Here is a 14,080-nt window from a genome sequence, read left to right on the forward strand (position 1 = left end):
CAGACGCCAAGCTCCATGACGTCTTCCACGTCTCCCTTCTCAAGCTGTTCAAGGGAGACTCACTACTGCTGCATACCCCTCTGCCTCCTCTCAAAGATGGCAGGTCCATGCCCACGCCCGCTCAGATCCTTCAAGCCAGGCGAGTTAACAACGCTTGGGAAGTGCTGGTTCGGTGGACAGACAAGGAATTGATAGAAGCATCTTGGGAGACACTCGAGTCCTTCCAGACTCTATTCCCCACTTTCGAGCTTGAGGACAAGGTCTTTCTTCAGGAGGGGGGTGATGTTATGGACTCTTTAGCATCAAGAGTGGCTAACCGGAGAAGAGAAGAGATGGAGTAAACTTGTATTTCAGTACCTTAGGGGTTTAATTATAATTTGAAGTTCCATAAGGGTCTAATTGTAATTATAGAACCTTTGATGTTTTCCTTGACCTATTTAGGGTGTCAAGTGATGGAATGAAAGCAAGCATTGATCATTAGTCTAAATGAGATCAGGTTCTCTCTCTAAAGAGGCCTAAGGTTGGAGCTCCTTCAAAGGCTCACGTCCCTTCATCATTGGGCATTCCAAGAACCCCAAATCCTTCCCTTCTTCGTCATTCAATCTGGAAGCTAGAGGAGATCGCCGGGTAACTCGATCCATGGCTAGAGAGCCTAACAACATATCGGTAATATGTATGAGATATTGACTGATAACATTGGAATTTGAGGAGGGAGTTACAAGTTATACTCTTGTATCAGGTCAAATTAACATACCCCCCTTAAAAAATGTGTATATTAGGGGTTAAAATGACATGTGAGTTGATACACTTGATTCATGATATTATTATAGGAAAAGTTGAGAAATTGATGAGAGAGAGAGAGAGAGAGAGAGAGAGAGAGAGAGAGAGAGAGAGAGAGAGAGAGAGAGAGAGAGAGAGTAGTGGAGGCAGCCTCTCCTCTCTTTTTATTTTTTATTTTTTACTTTTGAAGAGAAGTATTGTTATCATTCTTAATAGCGTGGATTTATTGACAATGTGAATCAGGTATTGGTTGATTCCATATCGAAATTTGAGGAGGGGCATATAGGTTATGCTATTTGTTGGAAGATAGGCCCAAATCCACATACCAAGGAGAAGGTCCACAGGCCCACATAGTGGTGGCATAATGGTAAATAAAGAATCATCTCATAAAAATGACACTGATGTAATTAGTTTATGATTTATATCTCTTATTCATTTTTAATAGGGTGAAAAATATTCTTGTAATATTAGTATTTTTAATATCTATAAATACAATTTAAGGGGGAGGTTTTGGATAGTCCACTACCCTAATCTTCCTCCTCTTTCTCTAAATTCATCATTCTTCCTCTTGTCGTCCTAAAACTTTTTCTCCAATTACTCTTCTTCTTCTTCTCACCCCTTAATTCTCTTCTATCGTGATTATACATCCTAGAATCCTAAGTTTCAATACTCTTTATATCAGGTCGTATTAGCGTAACCCCTTTAAAAATGTGAGTATCAAGGGCTACATGTTACATCTCACTTAGATATATTATATAAGTGACTATTATGCAATAAAAAAAAGCTGACAAATAGATGAGAGAGAGGGATACAGTCTACCCCACCCCTCTTTTTTCGGATGGAAAGAGTTATTGTCATATCTCCCAATACATATCAAGTGATGCTCTTGTTCCAAAGGTAACAGGTCATGTATGAGCCTCTTTTAATGGATGGAATGCGAATTAAACAAATTCTGGTCTCCAGCGAATACCATAATCTACGATCTACGGTCTAACAGGGTCCATCACTTCGGGGCAAAATTAAATAAAATAAGCAATGATGATGGAATGAAAAGCTTCATTTTTAAGTGGATATAATATACTACAATGTTGGTTGGAAGATGGATTCCTCCTCATCTAATCATTTTTTATTCCTCCTGATCTAACCATCCTGAATGGGATAGCCCCAGTCGGATAATACTGAGCCAATTAGAGAGTTACCCAGTAGAAACAATTTGCAATGAAAGATTTCGGAAGCAATCTGCGAGGGACAACGATGAGAGAGTTTAGTAGAGAGACAGACGAAAATAAGTAGTCTCACATGGAATAGATTAGTATAAAAAGAAAAACACGCACCACGCACCTACGCGGTTACTCTCGTCCAAATGACGCAAAGTCAAACCCAGCCACGTTGCTTCTCTCCCAGTTGACGCCTGCTAATTCCTGGTTGATAATCCGATCCACATCTGACCGTCCATTTCGAGCTTTAAATTTCTTTCCTTTTCGGGTGAGCATTTTAGCATTTTGATGGTGCGCCGCGAATCGGCATCGCCCAGCTTGGTGGGGATCTCGAGAATATGGCAACTGCTTCACACTTTCTGCATGGCTAGAGTTTAACCACGGTTACTGGCATGCCTAACCATGGTTTCCCAGTTATAAATACTGCTGCGCTTCTTAACTCACTGGGTTTTGTGCCTCTCATCCGGTGCTCCTTGGAAAAGGAAAACGAGAAAAATAAAAAGAGATTCCCAAACCCTAATTTTTCCTCGCGCGTTTTCTCATGTTTCTCTGGTTCGTGTACTGACGGTAGTTTTGTTTTTTTTGTATTTTTTTCTTCTTGTGAACATATTTGCTCTTGCCTATCTGCGTGTTCGTCTTTTTTGATTTGCTCTTCTGAGGAAAATGCTCGCATTTGTGGTTCAGGTTTGTGCTGACTGACGTTTCATTTTATCTTACGATCGAGAAACACGATGTCGGAGCTTCCTAGAAGATTTGGAATAGGTTACGCCCTCGCTCCCAAGAAGCAGCAGAGCTTCATTCAGCACTCTTTGATCAATCTTGCCAAAGAACGAGGTATCGATCTCATACGCATCGATTTATCCCGTCCGTTGGTCGACCAGGGTCCCTTCGACTGCATTATCCACAAATTATATGGACCGGAATGGAAGAGTCAATTGGAAGAGTACTCCTCGAAGAACCCCGCTGTCTGCATAATCGATCCGCCAAACGCCATTGAACGGCTTCACAATCGAATTTCCATGCTACAAGTAGTTACCGAATTGCATGTTCCACAGAAGCCCGACACATTTGGAATTCCCAAGCAAATCGTGATTTATGATTCCTCTGCTTTATCGGACACCACTGCTTTGGACGGATTGAATTTTCCTGTGATCGCGAAGCCTCTGGTGGCAGACGGAAGCGCCAAGTCTCACAAAATGGCTCTGGTTTTTAATCGTGATGGTCTTCTGAAGCTCAAACCGCCTGTAGTCTTGCAAGAATTCATTAATCATGGCGGCGTTATCTTCAAGGTTTATGTGGTGGGGGAGTACGTGAAATGTGTGACTAGGAAATCTTTACCAGACATATCGGAGGAAAAGTTGGGTACTACCGAGGCTTCCTTATCTTTCTCCCAGGTCTCAAATATTCCCACGCAAGATCGAAGTGAGGATAAGAACGAGAACTACTACGAAAGTATGAAAGTAGAAGAGGTGGAGATGCCTCCTATTAGCTTCATCACAGACATTGCACGAGGGTTAGGCAGAGCCATGGGACTTAAACTCTTCAATTTTGATGTGATTCGTGACGTGAAGGTCGGGAACAGGTATCTTGTTATTGATATAAACTACTTCCCTGGCTATGCAAAAATGCCAGAGTATGAGACTGTTTTAACTGATTTCTTTTGGGGGATTGTTAACCCCAAAACTGAGGAAGACAAATCAGAGGCGAGAAAGCCTGTGAAGAACAATTGTTTTTAAGAATGAGGGAATTATGTTTTGACGTTTTGGTGTTGTCATTTGGCATATTGGAAGAAAGACTTAAAAGATTCGTAACACATAAATACAGCATCCAAAATATTATATGGATGGAAAAGCATTGAAGCTTTTTGCTGAGATATCAGGAATGCCTTTCTGCCTCCATGGCATGATATGCACATTAGTATAAAATACAATTGTAAGCCATTGATTTAGTGTGCGAGGCCAGTAACACATTAATCTTGTGTATTATGCCATTGTGGCAAAAGATGGTTATCATTGACCTAAAAGTTTCAGTAAAAAGCTTCAATGCAGCACATTTAAAATTTTGCCTAGCTGTATTTTTGTGTTGTTCTTGATGTGTATATCTTTCTAATGTCTTTATTTTTCACTGCATGATTATAATCTTACCATGGTTATCTTCCTTCGCAATGTGCATTGTTGCTTTTTTAATTTATTTTGTTTTGTGCATTTTATTTCCATCAATATCATTCTTCTATAAACAGGGGGAACTTAAACTACTGAAGTCTCCTGCTGAACTATATTTTACTTTTGTTTTTATATTTAACAGGGTATTCTTTCAGTTTAGATATAAAAAATTATCTGTAATCATATGTGGGTTTTCTGTAAACTAGGTCAAATTACTTGTTTTACCTTAGGTTACTTGGTCTCACAATTACGAAGGTCTGCCATCCAGATTAGTTTAAGAGTTTGAAAATCTGGTGAAGTGCTTCACTAATTTTCTACACCAAGTTTGTTATGCTAGAGTTATGTTTTAGAATTTCCTATGAAGGTGAATTGCAAATTCAGAAAGATAATCTTGTATTTTTTTTAAAATATATGTGGGCGAATTTATCATCTCATTATCCTCGTTGCAGCTAACCAAGTTGATCTTCTGTTTTAATGCTGATACTGATGCTATTGCTTTATGAAGAACTAAGTTTCTTAGGTTTTTGTAGATTCTTAGGATTTTAGTTGGGGATTGCAATTTTAGTTAGACTGATTATATGGGCTTGTAGCATCTGGTGTTAACTTAGGAGGACTTGAAGGGTGCTTGAACGAGCTCTCTGGTGAGGGAACCAGTCTACTGGCAAACAAACTGGCAACCTGGAGCCTGCCACATGACCAATGGAACCAGAGTTGTGGGGACTGACTCAAGTAATTAAAGTGCAATATTTCATGGAGTTAGGTTGGTTTGTACAGCATGGCATTGCTCAGGTGCTGCTGCTTGTGATAGGAATGATATTCAGGGAGGTGGGGGGTCCAGTTTCTTTTCTAAATGATAATATGGAATCTAAATTGTAAAGATGCAAAAGAATAGGGCAGCATAACTTCAGAATATAAGCTAGGAAATGTGGAGTGACCGGGGTTGCACTAAAACCAGAGGAATGTGGAGGAAAGAAAGCTTTGGTTGGTACAAGCAATTACAAGCAATTGTTGGGACCATATGGCACATGAATTTTCTCATATATATATATATATGCATAAGCACAGGAATGAGTGGGTTGCTGTTCAGAAATACACACCAAACTACAGTCATAAATAGGTGGTGAGTCTTTCTTCCTCCAAACTGATTTCCATCTTAACATGGATTTAGATTGATCTTCTTCTTTGTAGTTTAAGTGAAGATGACACACGTAGGAAATGTGGTGGGACCTTTGGGTAATCTTTCTGCTTCGGTTCTTGGATGTTTAAATCTTCTTTCGCTGTATTTTGGTGTTTTCTTTCAAATGACATAAACACAAGAAGTCAAAAGTGATCCTTCGTTTGCAATGTTTTACAAAGTATAGCAATCAAGGGAAAAGTCGCGAGGGTTTTTCCCAATTCTCTGCGTCTTAATGATGCTGTTTTCCATGTCGTGTGTAAAATATCAGCATTGATGGCTAGGAATACTATAAGGTGTTTGACCCACATCTTTTGGGGTTGAGAATCATCGAGCTTCACTTGAAGCACATCGTGACAAGTTTCAGTAAAGGACAGGCGCTAACTTATTTGAGCAAATGTAGGTTGCCATGGTTGGCGTTGCCCAACCATATCGGGCCTGAAATGGTAATCTTGGCTGCATAGTGATTGGGACATTGATTTGGTGCCTGTCTTAGGATGTTCACAAATGCCTCCACTATTCGAGCTAGGGACAAAAAATACGCATATATTGGTTAGTGGCAAGCATTGAAATGTTTAGATCGCCATACCTCTGCCGACACCAAAGTTGGTGCAACCTGGTTGGCAATGATGTTCATATTTCCGGTTACTAGGGTGGTTTTGAACCGAGCTGGCTCGTGAGCGGCTCAAGTTTGGCTCGGTTTGATTTCAAGCCATGTTCGGGATCAGGGATCGGCTCGTTTAAATTAACGAGCCGAATTCGACCAAATCAAGGTTCGGCTCGAAATCTCGTGAGCTGGCTTGTTAATTTAACTAGTGGCACGGGATTTGGGGTATTTGGGGAAGTCTGGATTGGGGAGTGAGACCAAGAGTTGGAGGGTCGAGCGGAGCGGGAGCGAAATCCGGGGGGGGGGATTCTTCCTCCCCTCGTCACGGCCAAGCCCCTCCCGTTCGCTGTTGTGGCCGCCTCTGTCGTTGTCGACAGCTGCCTTCTGCCTTTTCGTCGTTGCCGATTCTTTGGCTGCCGCTCGATTTCTTCCCCCTTGTTTTTGTCGCTGTCGCTTCTATCGCCGTCACTTCCGTCGTCGCCGCCGCCTGCTCCGCAGCCTCTGTCGCAACCGTTATCCTCGACGAAAGTTCCTCGTCGGCGTCGTTGGAAGCTTTTCCCTCCGCGTCGTTCCTCATCCTCGATAGAAACCAGAGGACTCCCCCGAAGAAGAATTCGCATGGGCGAGATCATAAACAAGAGAAAAAAAAATAAAAAAAATTCTAGGGACTATTAGTGGTTTTTTTTAATAAATGTTGAAAAAATATTTTTAGTAGAAATACGTTTCTAGGGACTATTAGTGTCTCGTATTTTTTTGAAATATTTTTCTAATTGGAAGTTTTTATTAAAAAATCATATAATTTTTAAGTAAGATTTTCCTTTGAAAACTGTATAGAAAATTTTTGAATAAGTATTTGATAGTTGATACTGTAATACTTTTAGTATGAGGTAATTTTTATAGCAATTTTGCGTTTAATATTTTATTTGATTAAAAATTTATCTATAAGTATAGTAATATATTAGATTAATTATAAATTTTTATTTATTTCCCTAGAAGAGGCAATAAAATGGTCCATTTAATTTTCCTAAGAAAATTTTAAAATATTTATTGTAATTTTCTAGTAAGTCATTAATAGTAATAAGATTTTATTTAAAAGTTTTTTTTTTTTTTGAAAATGTATCATAGGAAAATTTTTTTTAGTTTTTCCTAGAATATAAATTTTCAACTAGGGGCACTAAGGAGGCCATAGTAAATTTATGGCCAGATTCAAATCCATTATCAAGATTCAATCCTGAACCTCCCCTATCATTTTTTTAATAAAATGTATGCATAATTTTATATATAATTTATTGGACATATATTTTATGTAGAGTATTAAATATAGGTTAAAGCTCGAACTCGGCTAGAGCTCGGTTAAAATTATTAGGTTTGAGGCTAGGGTCAGGTTGAGCTCAAGTTTGAAATATTTAAATCAGACTCAGTTCGAACATAGGAAAGTTCGGGTTCAGTTCAATTCGTTGCCACCTTAATGCATAATTTTAAGTCGAGGTTATGCCTAATTTTATGTAGAGATCATGTCCAATTTTATGTAAAATGTATACATAATTTTATATACAATTTATGTAATTTATATTTTTTGAAAAATTTTCAATGTATGTTGGAGTTTGGTTAAAATTATTGGGCTCGAGTTCAATAACAATTTTAGGTTTAAGGCTAGGCTTGGCTCGAGCTTGAGTTCGAAATATTTAAATCAAACTCAACTCGAACATAGGTAAATTTGAACATAGGTAAATTCGGGCTCAGCTCGACGGTGATAACCCTTTGAACAATGGCCCCGTACCTTTTCACGCCACCTTTCAACCCCTCGTGAAAATTCAGCAAGAGCCGGACATTCGCGTGGAGAAACCCAGGGCAACTTACAGTTGGAGCAGAGTAATATTCTCATATTAAAGTTGATTCCAAATTGTTAGAAATATAACTGTAAAAATGAGTACAAACTTTTTGGGAATAGGGCTGAATTACTTTGTATGTGCGTGGAAAAGAGAGATTCAGGAAATAAAAAAAGGCATTATTAGAAAGTCATAATATATCCCATAGGTCTTGATCAACTATTGGAATTGAGAGTTTGTCCTTCGCTGTGTTCTTGTTGACTTCCTAGTAGTCTATATAGATCGAATAGAAGCAATAAAGAATATGGAATCTGGATAAATGATGTCCATCATCTACATCTCTTTCACTATTTTCTTGATCTTGGCCTTCTAGGAATCAACATACCACTGGGGTCGTACACCGAGCGACATGGCTCATGATGTAGTGGCATTGCTGTGGCCATGGCTATGGGGAGGCATAGCCCTTTCAGTTCCTCAAACTCATGATGAAAGGTCACCAACAGATCGATCAATCCTGGAAGCTCATCAGCCACCCCCATCTGCATCAACAGAGTCTGCGACCATCTTCACCATGCTGTTCAGGTGTGCTACCTTGGCAAGATAGATGTTGGACCCTTCTAAATGACAATAACTCACATGGGTTGATGATAGAAACCTTTTAAGTCCTACTTTTTTTAATTAAAAAAATTACAAGAAGGAATTAAAGAATAATAGAGGTTAAAAATGAAAGAGAGAGAGAGAGAGAAGAGAGAGTGAGAGAGATAGAGAGAGAGAGAGAGAGAAATTAGAAATCAAAATGAAATAAGGACTTTGGGCAATTGATTAATTTGCCAACCTAACTCTTTCTATATGTAGCTTTTCAATTAAAATTCAAAATAAGAAATTTCTAATTTAACTATGACTTAAATAACAACTACAATATGACTCTAAAACTCTAACTCTTCTAACTTTAGAAATTACATAAAATAGGAAATTACAAATCCTAATAGGAAAATAATTGTTCCCTAATCATGACTTTCTTTCATGGGACTCTTTTTTGGCTATCTTTTTGATGTTTCAAATAAGAAAAAGAGGGAATTACCCTCCACAAAGTTGCACCCCCTAGATTTCTAGAAATTAAAATAAAATTGCTATTTTTACCCTTAAGATGGTGCCCCTAAGACTTTCTAAAAATAAATCTGTCAAATTACAATTTGTACCCTTCCTTAGGATACACATAGTTTCACATAAAACTTGGTATCTAATTCCATCCTCATAAAAGATGAACCTTGCCCTCAAGGTTGAGGTGCTGGGGATGATAGCGGTTAGCCAATTTAACCCAATAGACCGATCTGTTAGGTGTGAAAAGTTACCGCCTACAAGAGTGGACATAACCACTCTGACACCCACCGCCCATTCTTGACCGCCTCTCACGGGATTTGAACGTGGGACGTGACATGCCCAGCTCTGGTACCATAACAGTGGTTAGCCAGTACAAACCAACAGACCGATCTGTTAGGTGTGGAAAGCTACCGCCTACAAGAGTGGACAGAACTACTCTGACACCCACCTCACCTATTCTCTACCGCCTCTCATGGGATTTGAATGTGGGACGTGGCGTGCCCAACTCTGATACCATGATAACGGCTAGCCAATGCAACCCAACAGACCGATCAATTAGGTGCGGAAAGCTACCGCCTACAAGAGTAGATGGAACCACTCTGACAGGGGAATCCTTGTAAGATTTTTTCTTCAAGCTCCCAACTTGCTGAGAGAGGCTAATGTACTAAGTTGAGCAAGTACTTGATGAGCTTGAGGCCAGATCTTGGTCCAGCCAATCTTGGACAATTGGGAGGAGTTGTGGGAAATGTGCATGTAGTTGATACAAAGGTGGTGCATGGATGTTTGTGTTTGGTTATTGCTATGAGTGAGAGTTCATTTGTTGGGGGCAGTTAGGGTTAGGGTTTGGAAAGTGAATTCAACTAGAGTTGAGTTAGAAAATAGGGTTGTAATGTGTGTCGTGGTTTATGGAAGGATTATGGTGGAGTTTGTCATGGGGGTGGGTGGCTGAAAGTGTAGCATAGTAGTGCATGGTTGTAGTGGTGGGGGTAGAGAGAATTTTGTGAGGGAGAAGAGGGAGCGGCTAAGATGGATGAAGAATATGAGAGACGTGGGTGAGAGACTAAGAGAGAAGCTTGATGGGAAACTTGGACTAGTGGGACCATGGGTGGTGTAGGCAACATGGGTGGTAGTGGGGTGGACAAAAACAAGCACTGACCTAGATGTGTCTTATTTGGCAAAAAACTAATGTGAGGGGGAAGAAGGCCTTAGACCTTTGATTCTATGCATGACTCTGTCCGAAAACGAGCATTTGTCTGTTACGATACCTTGCATTGTAATTTAGATAGAATTTCTACAATTTGGATAATGTAAATAAGGTAGTTAGAGTAGGCATTGTATTGGGCCCATGGGCCGGTTTGTAAAAATCTCTTAAACCTAAGGTTAAATAGCTAATGAAGAGAGAGGAAGGCACAAGAGCATTTTTGGAGACTGTTCATCTTCTCCAGCTCCGTCCTCTTCGTCGAGAGTCTAGAGGGCGCGACGCTCTCTGTCTGGACTGTTCCGTCAGTCCCGTGAGGTGGTGGTGGTTCCGTCCACCGTTGTAAGAGTTGAGAGATCTCACTGTACCCTCAGCCTTTGTCCAACGAATGTCGTCTTCGTTCCCGAGAAACTAGAGCGTAAACTCTGGTCGTAGCTACTCAATGGTCTTGCTTCACCGTCGGGAATCATTGTTGACACTGTCGACTTTTGTGTTCGATGGAAATCCAGTTTCCAATTTCTTCAAGCTTAGCTATGATTTGAGCAAAGTCTTCGATGCTAGGGGTTGTAAGTGTTGTTGCTTTTGTTTTTTTGTTTTTTTTCTTTCTCCTTGTTTCTAATGTTGACCATGGCTGAGATGTGATTTAGAAAGGTATAAGGTTGTGGGTTTGGCTGAGAATATCTTGATAGAGATGTTAGGGAGGTTGGTTAGAAAATACAAGATAGGGAAAGAAAATAAGGATTGAGGAGTTGGTTTCTCCTAAGATTTAGGAATATAAAATTTTATAGTTGTAGTGGCCTAAAGGGACTCTAAAATGAGGTGAAACACATGGTGAATGGTGAATTGATAACTTTAGGGTTTTTGGGTAGTGAGTGACGGGGAGGGAGAACTAGGGGTGGCATCGAATCGAGCCGAGCCCGAACTTGCCTATGTTCGAGCCGAACTTGATTTAAATATTTTGAACTCGAGCCCGAGCCGAGCCTAGCCTCGAGCCTAAAATTTTAATTGAACTCGAGCCCAATAATTTTAACCGAGTTTGAGCTCCAACCTACATTTAAAACTTTGCATAAAATATAAGGTAAATAAATTGTATATAAAATTATGCATATATTTTACTTAAAATTGGACATAACCTCTGTATATTAACCCTATATAAAATTATCTATACACTATGCATAAAATTATTCATAAAAGTTGCATAATTAGGCATATACTTTATTCAATAATCAAACACAAAAACATTCCTTTTAATAGCAAAGCTAGTTTTTTCCATTTGTACTCAATCATATCATTTTGATTAAGGACTGGAAAACCAGATCATGGAGACAGAGAAAAAGTTTAAGTAAAATGGTTTTGGATGACTTAATTGTATGCCCATTTTCGTTTTGTCTTCGGAGCATGGATTCATACAGCACCAATTTTGAAATGTTACCAATCTGTTCTTCTGAAAAACTTGAGTGGAGTTAGCATTAAGAGAGTACCTCAAACAATTTGAGTCTCTCCAAGAGCCACGAGGAAGAGACAGCTGGAGTTCAAGAAACAAAGTTTTTTTCACGTGTTTGTGATCTTGCACGTGAACCATGGTTCAGTCGAGCTCAACTCGTTAACTCAAATGAGCCTTAGATCTTGAACTTGGTTCAAGATCAAGATAAATTGAATTGAACCAATCCGGAACCGAGCCGAGCTCGAGCCGCTTGCGAATTGGCTCGCTTCGATGCTACCCTTTGGGAGAACTAGGTGAAATAGGTTCAAGGAAGAAAGAAGAAAGTTTTGGCATAATTGACCTTTATTGCTTCTAATGCAGATATCTAACAAAATATAGGTTAGAATATCAAATAGCTCTTTTCTCTAGAAAGTAGCCTCAAATGTCTTTAATTTGTATATAATTTGAAATGTAAAGCCCATATATTTAATCTTTTATGGAGGCTTGATTTGCTTCATTTAGTATTAGGGCCCTTGTCAAGTCCAATGAGAATATCACTTTATAGAGAGATCATATTGACTTAAAACTTGTTGCATCCAAAAATAGACTTGAATATTTTTTCATTCAAGTATAAATTTACCATATAAAATATGGTTCTTTTGAAGTAGATAACCTTCTAGATTTTTGGCTTTGTGGTCCTAAAGTGTTGTTCTCTTTGGTTAATGGTTGAGACCGAAAAAGGTCCTAGAGAAGGAAAACTCTTATACCATTTAATAGAAACTCCTTGGAGAAAGTCCTATATTTTCTTAAAATTGTGAGGGCATGAGTTGGAGAGAGAGAGAGAGAGAGATAGAGATCTAAAAGTAGAAAACCATATTTAAATAGAGAAAGACATGTAAGAAGGTTCAATCCTAAACGAACATATAAGAATAAATTAAGTTATTACATATGTGGACAAATAGAACATTTAGCCAATACTTGTCCCAAAAGACAAAACATTAATTCTAAAAGATCCACCTTGGTAGAAAATGTCCAACAAGATCTAATAGAGGTAGATGAATATATGTCTGATACAGAATCCATTTATAGCATAGTAAGCGTAGAAAACATAACAATAGAAACCTCTGATTTAGAAGATGATGAATTAATTCAAGAATTAGCCACCAACAATTTGTTTGACCTTATGGATCAAAATCAAGACCGCCCTCATGAATGGTTATGGCAGACAGGTCTAGATAGCAATCCTTGTTTTAAATGTAATCGGTATCCTAGTAAGAAAAACAGGGCGAAATGTAAACACTGCTTCATAGAATCATGTATCCAGTGCCTTAAAACATTAGGAATCCAACCAGAAGATCCTAATATAACAAACAAAATAAGTTCTACTAAGCTTGAAATCTTATCCAGAAAAATAGAAAATTGTGAAGCAGAAATTAGTCTATTAAAACACCGAAGAGATACTTTAGAAAAAGAATCTTATGATGTAATCACCATAGGATTAGAAGAACCAGAAACATCTTATATATGTAACCAAGATAAGACCTCCAGTATTATTGTAAGGGCCCAAATAATCTTTCCAGATAAATATACTATTACCTTAGATGCCTTAGTATATTCAGGCTGTACTAAGTGTATCATCCATAAAAGATTAGTCCCTGCCAAATACCATAAAAGTCCCACAAACAAATATATAGTCAACAATTAGATGGTACCTATAATCCTTATGATACTTACATAGACACAGCTAAGATTCAATTTTACACCAATTGTTCAACCTTTTCAGGCACACATTCTTTACCATTAACTCGGATTTGAGATCCTAAATTAAAAGTTGATTTTATTTTAGGCCTCAATTTTATTCTCCACAGCAATGGTTCTCTTACCATCTCCCGAGATTATCTACACTTTACCAAAAATAGTAGTATAATTCCTGTTTACACCACTACTCCCACTATTACATCCGACTCAGCAACAGAGCGCGGTGGTCCCAAAATTATCATTGAAGACAAATTAGCTTGCCAAGATAAGAAGTGTAACTGTAAAATCCCAGGTAGTTGCCAAAAATTTAGGAAGTGAGAAACACCCCATCATATTAGAAGCAGACAAACAAATTGATAATAATATCATTAAATTAGATTATAAATTATTATGTTATGAAGACTATAATGACATAGCGCAAACATTTACCCCAAGAACAGAAGATTCTTGTCTTCAAACCTCAAGATTAGAGGATTCTTGTCTTCAAAAAGAAGATATTCACCCACCAGGAGAAGATCTCATAGATGATGACATAGAAGATTGGATAGAACATATGTTAGACATGGAATATTCCTTTTTAGATACAGAAAAACTTTACTTAGAAATTATTAACATCAACCATAAAGATAAATTGCATCTACAACAAATAATAGACAAACTAGACAAACTAGAATATTTTGGAGAAAATCCCCTAAAATATTGGGAGAATAATCATATCCAGTGTAGGCTTGAATTACTTTACCCCAACTAAATAGTCAAGACAAATAATATTGAAGTAACAAATCTTGACAAAGAAGATTTTAAAGGACATATTGCTGAATTATTACAATT

General features: G+C 38.3%; 1 protein-coding gene across 1 annotated transcript; it reads left to right on the forward strand.

Annotated features, from left to right (window-relative positions):
* Window positions 1-2,459: 2,459 nt before the first annotated feature.
* On the forward strand, window positions 2,460-4,012 carry LOC137948345 (inositol-tetrakisphosphate 1-kinase 1). Its single transcript, XM_068794410.1, has 2 exons — window positions 2,460-2,549; window positions 2,682-4,012. The coding sequence occupies exon 2, from the start codon at window positions 2,729-2,731 to the stop codon at window positions 3,731-3,733; it is 1,005 nt and encodes a 334-aa protein (XP_068650511.1). The 5' UTR covers window positions 2,460-2,549; window positions 2,682-2,728; the 3' UTR covers window positions 3,734-4,012.
* Window positions 4,013-14,080: the final 10,068 nt, after the last annotated feature.

The sequence above is a fragment of the Aristolochia californica genome, unplaced genomic scaffold, assembly GCF_029961685.1.
Source record: "Aristolochia californica isolate CCGP_79_NKW_82.1479 unplaced genomic scaffold, dmAriCali1.0.hap1 SCAF_13, whole genome shotgun sequence".
NCBI classification, from domain to species: domain Eukaryota; kingdom Viridiplantae; phylum Streptophyta; class Magnoliopsida; order Piperales; family Aristolochiaceae; genus Aristolochia; species Aristolochia californica.

Coding starts and splice junctions, on each gene's coding strand:
- LOC137948345 (XM_068794410.1), top strand. CDS start 2,729: ATGTCGGAGCTTCCTAGAAGATTTGGAATAGGTTACGCCCTCGCTCCC.